Source organism: Schistocerca nitens, chromosome 3 (assembly GCF_023898315.1).
Source record: "Schistocerca nitens isolate TAMUIC-IGC-003100 chromosome 3, iqSchNite1.1, whole genome shotgun sequence".
Lineage (NCBI taxonomy): Eukaryota > Metazoa > Arthropoda > Insecta > Orthoptera > Acrididae > Schistocerca > Schistocerca nitens.
This window is the reverse complement of record NC_064616.1, coordinates 832,445,890-832,464,992: the sequence shown is the minus strand read 5'-3', so window position 1 is coordinate 832,464,992 and position 19,103 is coordinate 832,445,890. Positions and strand designations below refer to the sequence as shown.

Here is a 19,103-nt window from a genome sequence, read left to right as displayed (position 1 = left end):
CAACAAAGGCCCCTGCAGTGTCACAGACAGTCCTCATGCAAAGGCTAGCTATTTAATTAAATGCAGTAAAAAGTACCTGCTTCGAGCACTGTCAGTGCCTCTTCTTATCTGCTTTGCTTTTGGATGCATAAAAGACAAGTTGAAGATAGCCCTTTCCTTTGCTTCCTGAATTGTATAACAAATTTTTCACTGAGTAGGAACTACTTCAGGCTCTTGATTCACTTCATCATACATCCTCAGATCATGATTCAGTTCATGATCAGATGATACATCATCTGATTGTGACTCAGAGACCCTATTACTCAGGGTTGTCAACTGTATTTGGCTAGAAGATGCTTATCCTTCACCATGGAGAGAGAGTGCCCCAATCTCATTCCTTAAACCAGGCAAAAACCCCATGTCCATTTATAGCTACCAACCAGTTAGCCTCACCAATGTGCTCTGCAAACTGTTTGAAAGGTTGGCAACCTGACACTTAAATTGGGTTCTTGAATCCAAAGTCTTTTAGTACCCGTATTATTGTAATTTCCATGAGGGACTAATCTACAACTGACCATCTGTTTAGGTTAGGAACAACAGCCCACCAGGCTTTTTCTAAACATTAACATCTCATCGTAGCCTGTTTTGACTTAAATAAGTCATATGGCACAGCACTTATACTAGATTCTCGAATAACCAGAATGTTCTTCCTTATCGGTGTGGTGTCCGCAAAGGACGTTCCACAACCGACCATATGGTTAGATTGGAAACAGCAATACGACAGGATTTTTCTAAAGGCAGAAACATCGTTGCAGTATTTTCTGAGTCACATAAGGCATACAACACTGCTTGTTGCCATGACATTTCACTTACTGTCCATGACCGGCACTTTTGAAGCTCCCTACCAATTTTTATTCATCAGTTTTGGGTTAGAGATGATCTATTGTTCAGCTCCCCACAGGTGTAAGGGAATGGTGCCCAAAGGGCTCTGTTGCTGAATGTTAAGTTTCCTCATCACCATCAATGGGCTACTAATCTCCATCAGGCAGTGGTAATCCCTGTGCTATATATCAACTATTTTTGCATTTGGCATTGCTGTTGTCGTTTTCAGTCTGAAGACTGGTTAGATGCAGCTCTCCATGCTAGTGTATCCTGTACAAGCCTTTTTATCTCTGCATAACTACCACACCCTACCCATTTGAGCATGCTTACTGTAGTCAAGTCTTCTTGGTTTCCTTCTACAGTTTTTACCTTCCCTCTAAACACACACACACACACACACACACACACACACACACACATTGTGCCATAAATTTCTTTTTACCCCTAATTCGATTGAGTACCACTTCATTTGTTATTTGATATACCCATCAACTCTTCAGCATATCATTTCAAAAGCTGCTGTTCACTCCTTTTCTGGACTGCTTATCATCCATGTTTCACTTCCATACAGGGCTATAATCTAGACAGATTGTTTCAGAAAAGACTTCCTAACACTTCAGGTATTCTGTTTCAGAAATGCTTTTGGTGCTGTCGCCAGTTTGCATTTTATGTGCTCTCTACTTAGGCCATCATCAGTTATTTGGCTGATTTAATAGCAAAACTCACCTACTGTTTTTAATGTCTCATTTCGTATTCTAATTCCATCAGCTTCGCCTGATTTATTTCAATTACAGTCCATTACCCTTGTTTTACTTTTATTGATGTTAATTTGTTTTTAAGACACTAACCGTTTTGCTCAAGTGCTCTTCCAAGTCCCCTGTCGTCTCTAACAGAATTATAGCATCATCGGCAGGTCTCAAAATTTTTGTTTCTTCACCCCGTACTTTAATTCCATTTCCAGTTTCTCCTTGGTTTCTTTTATAGCTTATTCAGTGTATGGAAAGAATAACATTAAGGATAGGCTACAATCCTGTTTCACTCCATTCTCAGCTGTGGCTGCCCTTTCCGTATCCTTTCTCTCTTACAACTGCAATCTGGTTTCTCTATAAGTTATACATTTGGTCCCTGTATTTTATCACTGCTACTTTCAGAATTTCAAAGAGTGCAGGCCAGTCCACATTGTCAAACACTTTCTCTAAATCTATAAATGATTTGAATGTAGGTTTGCGTTTATTCAGCCTATCTTCTAAGGTAAGTCGTGTCAGCAGTATTGCTTTAAATGCTCGTACATTTCTCAAGAACCCAAACTGTTCTTCCCCAACACCAGTTTTTCCATTATTTTCTTTGTATTTGGTATAGTCTCCAATCTGCAGCTTTGCTGAAAGCCAGCTCAAAGGAGCCACCCAAAGGGCCTCCACATGCACTCTTTCCCATGGCTTCCTGTTTTCGTCTGTGAAAAAGTGAGTCCTGCATTTATGTCGTACCACGGTCCATCCTGACTCAGAATTCTGTTTGGGTACCCAGTGCACGGACTTCGTTGTGCAATCACGATTTTGTTACTTCTCGTTGATAGGGAGATCAGACACATAGGAGGTGGAGTATTCATTGCAGACAAAAATATCTTCTACTGAGGTCGATTTGAGTGTGCCAGCGAAGCTATCTGGACACGTATAACAGGTCTAGGTGAACTAAAGTTAATTGTTAGATGTCTTTACTGGCTACTCAATTTTGCTGTGACAGTTTTTGAGTAATTCAAGGAAAGTCTATGTTTATTGGCACAGAAATATCCAGATCATGCAGTATTAGTTAGAGGGGACTTTAAGCTGCTGAGTATAGACTGTGATGTCTATGGATTTCCTGCAGTTGGTGCAGTCAGTCATGTGAAGTACCTTTGAACATGTTTTCTGAGGACTGCTTTGAACAACTAGTTAGACAACCCACTTGCAATGGAAATATTTTAGACTTTGTCACTACAAACAGCACTGACCTTATTGACAGTGTCAGTATAGAGACAGGGATTAGTGGTCGTGGTCTCATCATAGCGACAGAATTATAGTATTACTAAAGCTAATAAATCTTTCCAGAATGCCGGGATAGCGTTTATGCCAGAAAAAGTAGATAAGCAGTTGTTAGCATCCCACTCAGACAGTGATTGGATATCATTTAGCTCTAGTATGACAGACATTAGAGGGATTATTGGCAAAGTTTAAACTGATTGTAAATTGCATTCTGGAGACATTCATGCATAGTAAGTGGATTAGGGGTGGAAAGTACCCTCCATAGTTTAATAATCAAATTCAGAAATTGCTGCACAGACAGAGATTATTGCACTCACATTTAAAAAAAGGTGCACGCAAATGTTGACAGGCAAACGTTAGTAGAAATTCGTGCATTCGTAAGAAGGTCAGTGCGCAAAATATAAAACTACTTCCACCATGATACCTTAGTGAAATATCCTTTCAAGAATACAAGAAAATTCTGGTCAAACATAAAATCACTAAGTGGGTTGAAGGCTTCTATCCAGTCACTCATTGACCGGTCTGGTATGGAAATAGAAGTCAGCAGAGGAAAGCTAAAATTTTAAATTTCACGTTTAAGAAATTGTTCACAGAGGAGGATTATATAACCATACAGTCATTTTACTGTCTACATACTCATGCATGGAGGACATAGAAATTGGTATCTGTGACAGACAAGAAGCAACTGAAAGAGGTGCAGGTCCAGATGGAATTACAATTTGGTTTTACAGAGCATACTCTGCAGCATTGGCCCCTTGCTTAGCCTCCATTTACTGCTATTGAAAAAAAAGCACAGGTGAATCCTGTATATAAGAAAGGTAAAAGAACTGACCCACATAATTACAGACCAATATCCTTAACACTGGTCTGCTGCAGAATTCTTGAACACGTTCTGTGTCTGAACATAATAAATTTCCTTATGACAGAAAAGCTTCTGTCCACAAATCAGCACAGATTTGGAAAGCATTGCTCATGAAAACCAAGTTTGCTTGTGTCTTGCACAATAGCCAACAAACCATGAATGGAGTGCAAAGGCATATTCCATATTCTTAAATTTCTGGAAATCGTTTTACACGGTGCTCCACTGCAGACTGTAGACGAAGGTCTGAGGTTACTTATTAGGTTCCCAGATATGAGAGTGACTCTAAGACCTTGTAAATAATAGAACCAAGTATGTCATCCTCGACAACTAGTATTCATCAGAAACAAGGGCATCGTCAGGAGTGCCCCACAGAAGTGTTATAGGACTGCTCTTATTCTCTATAACTTATGCATAAGTGATCTGGTGGTCAGGGTGAACAGCAATTTACAGCTGTTTACTGAAGATGCTGTGGTGTATAGGAAGGTGTCCTTATAGAGCAACTGTAGCCATGTATAAGATGACTTAGACAAAGTTTGTAATTAGTGTGATGAATGGCAGCTTGCTCTAAATGTAGGAAAATGTAATTTAATGCAGATAAGTAGTAAAAACAATCTTGTAATGTTTGAATACAGCATTAGTTGGGTGCTGCTTGACACAGCCACATCAGTTAAATATCTAGGTGTAATGTTGCAGTGATTGAAATAGAATGAACACATCAAGTTGGCAGTAGGAAAGGCAAATGCTCGACTACTTTTTATTGGAAGAGTTTTGGGCAAGTGTAGCTCATCCATAAAGGAGACAGCATATAGAAGACTAGTGCAACCCATTCTTGAGTAATGTTAGTGTGTTTGGGTTGTGCACTGTCTCAGGTCAAGGAGACTGCAAAAGGTAAGGACCAGATACAGTGCAGCATATTACAGTACCTCAAAAAGAAGGCAAAGAAAATCATTCTATCTCTCTTTAATAAAATTTGGCTGTCTGGAGGCTATCTTGACATGTGCAGGTAAGTAATTTTAGTACCCCATCTGAAACCAGGGAAGGAGCGAACGTTCCCCAGTAGTTAACCATAGCATGACCCTCATTAGTCAATTGGCATCTGCCCTGGGTTTCAGAATCATAGGAACTACGTAGTCACTTTCAGTGTGGGTTTACGAGGTTTTGCACTACCCTCTATAACCTTCCTCTGCTGAAAGTGGGAATACAGTGTCTTTCCTACAAATTCCGTACCTCGTAGGTGTATCATCTACCTTGACAGGACCAATGATATTACTTGGGAACATAAAATCGTTGTACAGCTCCACAAATGGGGCTTCCACAGATGTGTACACTTATTCATATGGTCCTTCCTTTTTTTTAGGTACTGAGTCAGAAATTTTCATCAGAGAAATGTATGTGTGTTAATTTTAATCATTCCTCTTATACCTTTAACCTACCCATTATCAAAATTAGTATCACTGTTCTCAATTTTTTAAACTTTATTGAAGTTTCTAGATCTTACATTTGATAAGAGGCTAATCAGGTTACCACATCTGAAGGATAATGAAGCCAAAGGCCTAAAGGCATTCAGAATATTAAAATGCCTCAGCCACAGGTCATGGGGAGCAGACAGAATATGTCTTCAGCAGTTTTAAAAGTCTCCACCTTGATTATAGACACGTGGTTTACAGCTCAGCTTGGCCAATGTATCTTAACATCTTTGATACTGCTTACCACGAGAGGATTAGGCTTGGATCAGGGGTATATAACAGTCTGATTCAAAGCCTCTTTGTTGAGGCAGGTGAGCCACCACTTGTTGTCTGGTGGCAGAGCCTCATGACGCAACACGTATGCAGCTTGCTCTTGATGCCACAGTCACTGGCATTCTATACCATTTATTTGCCTTCTAATGGCGTGAATATTCATGGATAGACGGTGAGCAAAAAGGCTTTTCAGGATTCAGTTGATCTAGTGGCACTTAATGCAAACTACGTTGCTGTACTTCATCAGGGTTGGAGTCCTTCACTATCCTAGTTGATGAGGAGATCCAGAATTATTTTAGATTTGTCAAGGTACAGGAAGAATTTTACCCCAAAATGTGTTTTTAAATTCATGTTTTACAGAATTTTATCTGGGCACTGCAACTATGTTATAATTTACACTGAGGGGCTAAATTGGAGGCTTCCATTGGCTGTGCTGTGTTATTTCCTGAATGTGCACACAAGATTCACTTAGCTAGTGCTTGCATAGTGCATGGTACTGAATTATATGCGTCTTGAAGGTGCTGGAGCAGATGAGATCTAATCGTGCTACTAAATTCCTCATCTGCAAAGACTCCATAAGAGCCCTACAGTCTATCCATGACACAGCTAGTGATCTGACAGTTCCAGTTCTCTGCTAAATTATGTTAGCTATTGTGTAGTTACAGTCCATTGATTTTAAAAAAATGACTAAGTCTTACGTATTTTGTCCTTTTGTGTGAAAGTGTGGGTTCAAATGAGAGGATGGAGCAGAGTAGATCAAATTTATATTTTTGATCATACATACATACATACAAGACAGACTGACAGATTTACTTACTTACTTACAACCAATATGCCAACCCTCATTCTCATCCAAAATAGAAAATGTCTTTGTCCAGCCAAGTACCATTTCCCTCCAAACTTGTGACTCCACTGCTTGCATCCACTTGAAAGACCTGTACTGGCATTCACCAACCATCTTTTATTCAAAGACACTAACACCTTTATAGGCAGGACTAATATTGAAAGCAGCCATACCATATACAAAATTTTCTGTAAGTACTGCACAGACTAGTGCTGGCATTAACATGAGCAAACTCCCCACCTATGTTTGTGGCCAGCACCACACTGTGTGTGAAGGCAGTATTTTATCACCTATTTGCAGAGTAAGCGCCACCATTGTACTAATTGGACCGTCTGTCTCTTTATATGTCCTCAACAAGATTGTTTTCTTAGTGGCCTCCCTTTATTGTGCCTGGACATTCACACCTGCCACCTCATTTGCAATCTGTTCCTCAGCTCTTTTGTTCATTTAGTGGACCCTTCCACCCCATCTGGCACAGTGATAAAAATTCAAATTGAATAAGTTACTCTGTTATTAACCATGTGTATCTGTTTTAATTAGAACATATGCATGTCCTCAGATAAAATTTGATTTTTTTAGGTCATATCACCCCATTAGTATCAGTGAAGCATTAGTAAATATCTTGCAGCCTTGCATTTCTGCCATGCAACAAATTTTTGTTTGTTGTCATAGTACAGCTGGGATCAAGGGATTGCCTACAAGAAGTCTATTCCTCCCTCCTGCTCCCTCTTTTCCCTCCAAACCAGAATCTTTCTAAATTCTATAGCTATTATAATATCATACTAGTTGTAAGCACAATTGAATTTATTTCTATTTATAATTGTTTATTTGGTTGTTACAGTATTGCGCAACAACAAGAGCTACAGCAGAGGTTACAGGCTCAGCCTGTGCTAACTCCATCTACAGTACCCGATGACTTCTGTGGCTTAATGACTAAACCTTTCTACAGTGCACACACAGGAAGGCAGCAGCCAAAGCGTAAGAAGGACCAACCTTCAGCAGCTTCAACATCATCTACCACTACAGTAACATCTGAACCATTTGGGGAGGACTTCAGTGGATTCTTGCAGAGGAACTTGAACCAAATGGATTCTAGTTTGCGTAGCTCACCAAGATCTCCACAGTCATCAGTAAGCACACGAAGTGCTGGTGGAGATACCTTGTCAGACGCGTTCTCATCGTTTCAATCGGCCGATACAAGTAGTACAGATAATCATTCAGTACAGTGGAGTGCATCTGCTCCGAGTATTTCACCAGCATTTAGACAGCCAGTTCAAAGCCAACAGTCACAGTGGAGTAAAACTGCTGTGGCAAGTGGGGCGGCTGGGACCCCCCAGCAATTCAGATTCCCAATACAACAATTTCCTAAGCCAGGTGGATCATCTTATGCATCAAGTGCAGTACTGTCTGCATCATCTCACGCTTCAGGTACAATATCGTCCGATTCAACGTACATCCCAGGTCCAGCATCGTCTGGTATCTCCCTTTCTACCTCAAAAACGTCCACATCTTCCTATACTGCTACCTTATTATCGACGCCATCACATTTCACTCCTGGTACAGCATCACCTGGATCTTTTATTTCTGAAGCATCAACCTCTTCATCTACATACCGTCTTGGTCCTGGATCATCCTTATCCTCAAGTACATATCCCGCTTCCTCAGTGCCATCTTCATCTTATGGACTTAATCCAGTACCATCATCATTGTCATCAACCCCAAATACAGTGCCATCTTCATCTTATGGACTTAATCCAGTATCATCATCATTGTCATCAACCCCAAATACAGTGCCATCTACTTCTTTCTACACCCCTATCACAGTGTCATCTACCTCTTGTTATACCCCAGGTGCAGTATCCTCTACCTCTTATTATTCCCCTGTAACTGAACCAAGTGATACTGCTCGTAAACCTGTAAGAAAACTTTCCGTGTCTGAAATAGATGATCTTTTACAATAGTTCATGCCCGTCCTTTTATATGTTTGAAATGTGGAAAATTGTCAAAGTTATGTGATTAAATGTATGAAATATTGAAAATAAAAATATTTATGTGACAATGACCAAGTCAGACAATTTAATATCTTGTAACTGATGTCTTCATATACCCATTTGTATGTATCTTCCAACTGCAGTTAGTTGATATGATTCTGTGGCATTTAAAATTCATGTGATGAAGTGACAGCATTACATCCAAAATGCACATGATGGCTAAAATACCATTGCACCTAGTAACATCACTGTATGTACTCAGCGAGAGGATTACATTTGTGAGGAAATGGCATTTAATATTGGTCTATCCACCTTGTGACTTCTGTTTTCCTAAATTCCTGGCAGTTTCTTCTAGATCACACACACAATGGCGTTATAGTATGTGTAATGTTGGGGGAGAGAGGGAAAAGGGGGGGGGGGAGTACAGAAAGATGAGATGATGTTTCTTTAAGTATGGTGGCAGACACCTTTGACCTTGCAAAGTCCTATAAAGTGTGGCTGTAGACAACAATGAATAAAATTGCTATGCCACATAAATATGGCCACATTGCAATCTGAAATGGGATATTTCATCACTGTCCAGTGTTATTCATGCATCTGGATCCTGGAGCCAAACTAAATCTCTTTGCTTGCTGGTTATTAGTAGAGGGAATGTGCAGAATGCTTCAATACTGTGCTACCTTTCAATGAGAAATCATAATAAGTTAGGTACTTGGTATCTGGGGATTATACTGTTAACTTGCTAATTCATATAAGTGAAAATGGTTTTATGTAACGAAAATATAATATATATATATATATATATATATATATATATATATATATATATATATAAAGAAATAAAAAAAATTATGGTTGGAATTAGACTAGAAATATGAATACGGAAGGTAAAAAGATTCTCTTAAATTTATCATTCTAAGCCTTGCATTGTACGCAAATGAGAATACTGTTAAATGTCTAGAAGCAATTCACCATGCAAGCAGTGTATATTTTTAGTAACACATTCCATTAAATAAGTCATTACAATTGTTGAGTTAATATACCTATTTTTCGACATGTTGCCTGTTGGCTATTGGTGTTCATCACAGGATCTTCATCTGATTGTTTAGTGGTTTTTCTCACTTTTACCAGTTTAAGTAGCTAGCATTGCTAAAGAGTCACCCTTCATTGCTGATCTCCAACCGTCAATGAAATATGAAGCTTTGACAACACTAACCACTCATGCGGGTGAAACATCAGAAACATTGCTAAACCATCATCGACTGAAGATCTAGAGACTAGTGCCAATCATTGTTGTCAGAACCACTGTAGCTTATATTTCTCATTCTCTGGTCACATGGAAAACATCAGGTAAGGTTGCAGGAAGGTCCATGGTGCTTGATCCAGCACAGAATTAATCTAGTAGTTTGTTTAGAGCATGGCTAGATTGGCAAATCATTAACTCGTAAACAGAAATTACTATTTCCCATTACAAAGTTATCTGAAAATTGACAGTCAATTTTCTCAAATAGAGCGGGTCCATCTAACTGCAGCTGAAATGACAAAGAACTCAGTTTTATTGTAGACTCTTTTTTTTTTTTTAGCAGATCATTCTGATTAATATCAGCTCCCTTAGCCGATGTTTCGTGCTTGCTTAGCTGTGTCAGTAAACTGACACACTCAGGTGGCTTATATTTCAGCAGTCATAATTATAACTGTCTTGTATAGGTGACTATGTTGAGTGCACATATCATGTTGCATTGTGTTCATTTTTGATGCGAGAAGGGAGAGGCTGAAACTTGGTGTGGGAACCTAGGACTTAGTCGACTGCAGAGCTTAACTTCCCCTTCAGATAGTTGGATCACTATCGGCATTGTTGGATGTGCCCATTCCATTTTATGCCACTGAGGTGTTTGGAACTGAACTCGGAACTTAGGCATACTCTGCTGAAAGACAGTTGTGCACCACCACCTTGCTTCACTGTGTTGACCAAACACATGCAATGAAAAATTTTTATCACAAGAATCGGCAAACTTAGACTAGAACACTACTGTACAAGTGTGCTTATGCAATCTCAGCTACAGAGGCATGCCAACAAGAACACACACTCCCATTCCCCAACTACAATCATCCTGTTTCCCCCCCCCCCCCCCCCCCCCCAGTTTATGTATAAAGATACAGCAACTGCAGTAGAAAATGCAGTTACTAAATGTGGAGAGTAGTTTTCCAAAATGCCAGTGCTACTGTTTATTAGACATTACTGTTTCTCTCTCCTCTCAGGGGTAATCTGTCACTATTTGTCCCTATTGTTATAAATCACCCAGTATGCATGTGCAAACCCAGATCCATGTAAAGAGTGGATGTCAGTGCCATCTTTGTAAAAAGACATCCCCCTCCCTAAGGAGCCATGTTGTAGCATGTAGCATTGCGTGAAGCTGCTACTGGTCGGTAAGTGCAATATGGCGACATGTGGGTCAGAATGACATGGACACATAAAGGATTGCCTTATGGGCTAGCGGTACTCAATTGAAAACAGCACCACATACGGTAATAGTCACAGCAGGCAGGACGGTGTCACCTCACTAGGGGGACACACTTGTTATGAGCTACATGACTGAGCTCAGGGTTTTACTATAATGAATGAACCTCAGAGCCATATAAATTGTAGTAGATTTTGAGGCAGGGGGATTCAAAATCCAGCAGCACCACCACGACGCCAGGTCTACACTGGATAATGAGAGGACCAAACACTGCCAACTGCAGCCATGGGTTTGAGACCAGGGCGGGCCAGACGCAGTCTGCACTGAGCCTCCTTGCAGGATGTAGTGCCACGGTGCTGCTGTCCTGCCATACACGTCTGCTGATGCCTGACTTCTGCCAGATGGCAGCAATCCGTGTCCCATGCGCAGCACTCTTTCTTCACCTTTGCAGTGGACATCGCAGGGCCCGAGTGGCCCAAGAGTGAGAATCTGCCCCCTGCAGGACACTGCCACAGCAAAACACGAAGCGCCTCTGATGATGCTGTGGCCCACTGTCAGGACATCAGCCTTCACTATGCTCAACATCATCTTTGTGGGGTGCCGATGCTGTTCCTTCTCACCAGGGCAGAAGCTAACACTTGCAAGCCTTCACCAGCCTGGGTCGCTAGAATGGACATGTCTGCATCACGTTGCAAATGATGTAATTTGTATCTAAAGAAAATAAGGTATTGTTCCTTGTTCGTCAGTGTGTCTACATGGCCCCACCAGCCCACAATCACACCACTCACTCAACCGAGTGCTGCTGGTTCTCATTAGTGGTGTGAGGTATCCGAAGAGCTGACGTTGCTGCAGTAAACAGCAGAGGGAGTACCACTCTCGGCAGTGCGTTGTCCGAACTGCAGCCTACGATATCTTCATTGTGGGGTGAGTGAGACTGTCGTTCTTTTTGTGTGGTGACAATCATTGTATCAAGAGTCAAGGGTTGTGAAACTGTAGAATTACTTTTGTGAGGCTGGAAGAACCAATGGGTACCCCTCAGTTTAAAGGTATTTCTAGGAATGAATGACTAGAATCTGTGTTATGCACACAGTGTAATTTACTTGGGCATTCTGCTCCTTCTGTCGAATATGGTTAATGTTTTAGCAATATGGCGTGTCAGTAGTGGAATCCCAGGCAATGTAGGGAGTCCAGGTGCCTCATTAGTAGACAGAAGAAATAAGTGGGGTAATGTGAGTAGCTAAAGTGTATTCTGCCATATTATTGTAAAGTTGTTGTGGCTGAGTCTATAAAAATGAGTAAGAACGATACAATGGCGAAATCGGAGACATAAGGTGTCATTGGTGGGGAAGCTTTATAGTCGTTGGTTAATGAGGTGGGCAGTTAGGGCGGAGAAAACATTAATGATTAATAAACTAGCGGAGAAGGATGAAGAGTTGGGGTTTTTGAAACTGCAGAGTCTAGGGGCGGATCCAGCTGTGGCAAACTTTATTACTCCCTTTTCAGGTAGGATGTTATCATTTGTAGAGGATCTCTTTGTAATCAGCTGTAATAGCGCATTGGTTGGTTGGTACAGATGGCAAGATTGTGCCTGTCAAGGGAAGTAAAGTCATTCATATGTTGCACGGAGGCATTGAACAAAGCAGAAACTTTTGAGCAACTCAGGTACAGAGATACAGGAAGCAAAATAGTGCACATTTTTTCTGTGAACAGTTAAGTGGTATTTCTAACCAGGGAAACTCCCCATCGCACCCCCTCAGATTTAGTGGTAAAACGGTGCAGTGGATAGCCTGTCAAAAACTGAAAACAGATCAAGCATGAAACAGGAAGAAGGTGTGAAGGAAGAAGAAAGAAAGAAAGAAAGAAAGAAGGGGAAAAAAATCAAAATTGAAAGAGTGAAAGTTCCCAGCTCAAGATGTGCAAAATCGAGCGAATTCAAATAGCACTGGTGTGGTTGTTATGTGGTCACAGTGTTGGACTGCAGAGGGGTAGATCAGTTTTCAAATCTCCCTTGTGTCATCATCCCCCCCCCCCCCCCCTCCGTCTTTTTTTTTCCACAAAATTATGAACTGTCCATCTGGTAAATGGAAATTGTCATACTGTACACAGGTTACAGAATATGGGTAGTGTGGTAAAAATATATTACTGCCACAAGTAAATGCGATGAGTAGTGAGAGCAGGCAAAATGATGCATAGACCTCTCACAGAAATGAATACGACAAATAAATGAGTGTGAACTATGTTACAACAAAGGAATTAGGAATTGAATGCAAGAGTCATAACATGGGGTACTTGGATTGAACAAATAGGAGATATGTGCATCTGTAGGTCCCTTCTTTACACCTCACTGTTGCAAATGGGCATGATACAATGACACAGATACAAATTTGAATACAGTAAACAGACAAATCTGTGACTGGCCGGACAATTCATATTATTGTTATTATTATTATTATTTTATTATTTTTTGGGGGGGGGGGGGGCACAAGGGGGATTTGATCACTGATCTCCCCCTTCATGGTCCAATATCGTGACCACGTAACCACTATGCCGCTGATATTCAAATTGTTGCACATCTTGAGTGAGGACCATTCACTATTTTGATTTTGCATGCAATACACTTTCTTCATGTTTTCGTGATCGATCTTTGTTCAATTTTTGACGGGCTATCCACTGGACCATCTTGCCACTAAATCTGTGGGTGGAGAGGGGGGGGGGGGTTGTAATGAGGAGCTTCCCTCATAATAGGCTTAAGAAAGCCGTGGAGGATTTTGTGGGTAGAATTAGAAAGGTTAGTGTACGTACACATGAGATAAAATGTACTGAGGAAGTCAATAAGGTATTAATATAAGATGTTGAGCAAGAGGCACTCGATACTTTCCTGAGGTGTTTGGCACCAGAGGTGTCTACGAGGGTGCACACTGGTGTGCCTAGAGATCTCCATGCAGCATTTAGGTTGGTGTTGTAGTATGAGGAAATCGATGTTTCGACAGAAGTAAGAGACTGAAGAAATGTATTGGCATCAAATACTAGATGTTTTCATTGTGGGCGTATGAGGCATGTGTGGAGGTAATATTGGCAGCTGTGGAGTAAAAGGGATGGCATGAACTACCAGCAGCCTAATGGGGATAACTACAGGAGCAGTATGAATCAGCAGCAGTGGAACAGTAGTAATGGTAGGGGTGGTCTGGGTAGTAATAAGTATCCGATAAACTTGAAAGGGAACTCAAGTTGTGCTGAAATGTGTTCCCAGTAAAAGTAAATGCTGTGAAAAGAAATGCAGAGGTGAAATGTGCCATTGTGGGTGTAATAATTAGTAGAGAGTATAAGATTTCATTGGACACAGATGTGCATGTGTTGTTGGCTTCAAGAGAGTCAGCAAGTAAGAGATGATGGAACCCACAATGTTATAAGTTGCATGGGGTAGGGGATAGTGATATACAACTACTGGGGTTGATAATGACAAGTTTTTCGTCAGAGGCAGCCAATTTTAGGCAGTGTTTGGAAGTGCTGTTTCAGTATGTGAGGGCTAAAGCATGATCCTAGCATTAGACTTTCTGTACCAGCATCATGCCATAATTGGCCATCGATGATTTGTGGTACAGCTTAGCAGAGAAAACGTTATGGCTAGGGAAACTTGGTGTAAATGTCAGTCTGTCACAAGGAGCATCTGTTGTACAAGACAACCCAGGTAACTCATGAACAGTGATATTAGGGCTTAATTCAGATGATTGTGTGTTTAATTCCACCGGGAAGCTGCTGTGGGTGAATTTGGAGTCTGACTTACCAATAGGTATCTTCTATGTATTAGAACCTCTCAGAGATAGCGATAGAACAGATGCAGCATGTTTAGTGAAGTGAAGTGAAGTATTGTATGTGTACAGGAGAGGTAGTACCCGTCAATATCCATAATTTTGATGCTGAGTAGGTTAAGTTGTAAACGGGAACATTGGAGAAATTCTGGAAGAGAACGATTACTGCACAGAAAGTGTAGGCTATAAGAGAGTATAGGATGGTGCTAAGACTGAGTTTTGTGAACATTTGAAGCATTTGGAAAGAAAAAGAGAGGACACAGATGGAAGAGCTATTTTTAGAATTTCAGGACATGTCGTTTCTCTTAGGGCCATTGCCTGCAACAGCACCGGTGTACTGGAGGCCATACAGAATACCAGAATTTCTGCAGCCAATTTTAGAAGAGTTTATTGATCAGCAGTTGGCCAATGGCATAACAGAAGTGATTAGTAGCCTCTGGGGGGGGGGGGGGGGCGGGAATTGTAATTGTACCAAAGAAGTCTATGGGTGGTTTGAGGAAACACGGATTCTGTTGCGGTTACTGCCATTTGAATAGTAAGACTATTACAGAGGCCTACCCACTTCCAAAAATGACGAAAATGATCAATAATCTTGGGCAGTGCCGGTGCTTCCCAACAATGGACTTGGAGAATGGGTAGCATCAGTTTAGAACTGGCTCCGGAGGACAGAGCAAAGACTGCGTTTGCAGCTCCAAGAGGTATAGACGAATGACATTTGGTTTAAAGAACACAACAACAACATCACAGTATTTGTGATTGGGGGGAGGGGAGGGGGGCACTTCCCTCTATTGTTGCTCCTGCACAACCTACTTCAGGAGCAACACCCCCCCCCCCCCCCACCACCACCACCACCATCAGGGACGTGGTTCTCAGTTCTCAGCCGGAGAAGCACAAGTTGTCTTCGCCTCCTCTCGCCATGAAGGGAAGGGATCCCTTGGGTGACTCCCTTTGCAGGTTCCCACAGTGGCAAAGCTGACACCCGCCAGTGGCTGAAGCAACCACAGGTAGCTGGTCGTAGGGCTTCACAGCCCTCCTCAGTCCCGGAGACTGAATCAGTGAAGCTTTCCCAGATGGAGAAACCTAACGAGCAGTGAGAGGAACCCAAAAAGAAAAAGACCCCAAGAACCAAGGCACTGTGGCACCCACACCACCACTACCTACAAGCTCTCTCTCTGAGGATGATGGGGAGATTCTGGCGTCCGCTGCGCCCTCAGAGACAATGGATGTCAATCGCACAGGTACTCATCTGGTGGCAGCAGGTGACCCTGAGGCGTAGACTGCCTCATTGAGTGTTTCATACCTTCCCAGTCTCACAATCATGTCATCCTCCAGTGGAATTGCGGCGTTTTTTTTCCACCACCTGGCTGAGCTACGGCAACTGTTAAGCTTTACACCTTCTTCTATCTGCATTGCCCTCCTGGTTCCCGGCATTGCTGACCCCTCCTCTCTGTGGCTATGAGGGATACTACGGGAACTGTAGCGACTACAATCGAGTGTCAGGTGGAGTTGGCATCTATGTACTGAACTCAGTATGTAGTGAACCTGTGCCCCTTCGAACCCATCTTGAAGCTGTGGCTTTCAGGATAAGGACGACACAGGAAATAACTGTCTGAAATGTATATCTTCCTCCAGATGGTGCAGTACCCCTGAACGTATTGGCTGCACTGATTGATCAACTCCCTCAACCTTTCCTACTTTTTTGAGATTTTAATGCTCATAATCCCTTGTTGGGTGGCACTATGCTTACTGGCTGAGGTAGGGAGGCCCATACATTTCAGTGTGGCACATGGCACATATTTGGCCATTGATCTCTCGGTTTGCAGTCCTGGCCTTCTCCCATCTATTCACTGAAGAGCACATGATGACCTATGTGGTAGTGACCCACTTCCCCATCTTCCTGTCACTCCCCCGGCATCATGCCCACAGACGCCTACCCAGATGGGCTTTAAACAAGGCACACTGGGAAGCCTTCACCTCTGCTGTCACCGCTGAATCTCCTCCACATGGTGCCATCAATGTTGACGTTGAGCAGAGCACTGCAACGATCATTTCTGCGGTGGAAAATGTGATTCCTTGTTCTTTAGGTTGCCCCTTGCAAAATACAGTCCCTTGGTGATTGCCGGAAGTCGCTGAGGCAATTAAAGAGTGTCAGCGAGCTCTACAGCGACATAAATGGCACCCTTCCTGAGAGCACTTAATAGCCTTTAAACAGCTCCGTGCATGCGTTTGTCAGCTTATAAAATGACGGAAGTGGGAATGTTGGGAGAGGTACGTGTCGACCATATGTAACCTTCCCAAGTCTGCCCAAATATCAGAAGTCTTTTTGGGTACCATACCCCAACAGGTGTCCTTGGAATTAACGTCTATGGCATGTTATCTACCGACGCAAACGCAACTGCCGAGCACTTTCCTGAGCACTATGCTCGAGCCTCTGTGTCGGAGAACTTTCCCCCAACCTTTTTCGCACCCTCAAACGGAGGATGGAAAGGAAAGTCCTCTCGTTCACTACACGACACAGTGAACCTTATAATGCCCCATTTACAGAGTGGGAGCTCCTCAGAGCCCTTGCACATTGCCCCGAGACAGCTCCTGGGCCGGATCGGATGCACAGTCAGATGATTAAACATCTCTCGTTTGACTACAAGCAATATCTCGTCATCTACGACCGGATCTGGTGCGATGACGTCTTTCCATCGCAATGGCAGGGGAGCACCATCATTCCGGTGCTCAAACCTGGTCAAAACTTGCTTGATGTGGATAGCTACTGGCTTGTCAGCCTCACCAACTTTCTTTGTAAGCTGCTGGAACGTATGGTGTGTCGGCGGTTGGGTTGGGTTCTGGAGTCACGTGGCCTACTGGTGCCATGTCAGGGCAGCTTCTGCCAGGGTCGCTCTACCACTGACAATCTTGTGTCCCTCGAGTCTGTCACCTGAATAGCCTTTTCCAGATGCCAACATCTTGTTGCCATCTTTTTTGACTTGCATAAAGCATACGACATGACCTGGCAACCTTATATCCTTGCCACATTCTATGAGTGGGGTCTTTGGGGCCCGCTCCCGATTTTTATCCAAAACTTCCTGTCGCTCCGTACTTTCCGTGTCCAAGTTGGTGCCTCCCATAGTTCCCCCCCCCCCCCCCCCCCCCCCATATTCAGGAGACTGGCATTCCGCATGGCTCCATATTCAGTGTGTCTCTATTTTTAGTGGCTATTAACCGTCTAGCAGCAGCTGTAGAGTTGTCCGTCTCACCGGCTCTGTATGCAGACGACTTCTTCATTTCGTACTGCTCCTCCAGTACTGGTGTTGCTGGGCGGCGCCTACAAGGAACCCCCAAGGTGCAGTCATGGGCTCTGTCCCAGGGCTTCCAGTCTTCAGCCGCAAAGTCATGTGTCATGCATTTCTGTTGACATCGCATCGTTCATCCAGAACCAGAACTTTACCTTATTGACGACCCACTCAATGTAGTGGAGACATATCGATTCTTAGGACTGGTTTTCGATGCCTGATTGACTTGGCTACCTCACCTTTGTCAGCTTAAGTGCTGGCAGCACCTCAATGCCTTCCGCTGCCTCAGCAACATCAACTGGGGTGCTGATCGCTGTGCGCTGCTGCAGCTCTACAAAGCCCTTGTTGAATCCCGCCTTGACTACGGGAGTCCAATTTACGGTTCAGTGGCACCCTCAGCGTTGCGTTTACTCGACCCAGTGCACAACTGCTCGCCAGTTACGTTGCCAAAGTTTATTGTTCTCCTGCACATTCAAATTACCGTATACTTTTCCAACCACGGTGGTTTGTCTCCTGCATCAGCGGCCCAAGTCAGGGCTTAAGATTGTGGCTCACGTCCGATCCCTTCTGTCTGAATGGGAGTCCTTCCCATTACCACCTCTCCTCGAGGTCCATTCATGTACATCTCCATGGTGTACACCTAGGCCGCAGATTCTTCTGGCCCTTGTGCATGGCCCTAAGGACTCTGTTAACCCTGCGGCTCTCCACTATCATTTCCTCTCGATTCTTGACATGTACCGGGGCCATGAAGTGGTCTACACTGATGGCTCAATAACTGATGGTCACATAGGCTTTGCGTGCTCATGGATGACATATTGAACAGCACTACTTGCCAATGGCTGCAGTGTTTTCACTGCAGAGCTGGCAGTCATATCTCGTGCTCTTGAGTACATCCACTGGTGAGTCATTTCTCCTGCGTACTGACTCCTTGAGCAGCCTACAAGCTATCGACCAGTGCTACCCTCTCCGCCCTCTGGTAATGTCCATTAAGGAGTCCATCTATGCCCTGGAATGGTTCTGTGCTTCAGTGGTGTTTGTGTGGACCCAGGACACGTCGGAATCACAGGCAACGAACTTGCTGACAGGCTGGCCAAACAGGCTTCACAGAAACCGCTTCTGGAGACGAGCACCTTCGAAACTGACCTGTGTTCTGTCTTACGCCATGGGGTTTTTCGGCTTTGGGAGACGTAATGGCATAACAGTACGCACAAAAATCTGCATGTCATTAAGGTGACT

General features: G+C 43.0%; 1 protein-coding gene across 5 annotated transcripts in view; it reads left to right on the top strand.

Annotated features, from left to right (window-relative positions):
- LOC126248858 (SCY1-like protein 2) overlaps positions 1-8,404 on the top strand; it is a 197,455-nt gene extending 189,051 nt beyond the window's left edge. For all 5 annotated transcript variants that reach the window (XM_049950291.1, XM_049950292.1, XM_049950293.1 and 2 more), the window contains one exon: positions 7,166-8,404. In XM_049950291.1, coding sequence (XP_049806248.1) covers positions 7,166-8,285 — 1,120 coding nt within the window. In that variant the 3' untranslated portion in view covers positions 8,286-8,404. The remainder of the gene's footprint in view (positions 1-7,165) is intronic.
- Positions 8,405-19,103: the final 10,699 nt, after the last annotated feature.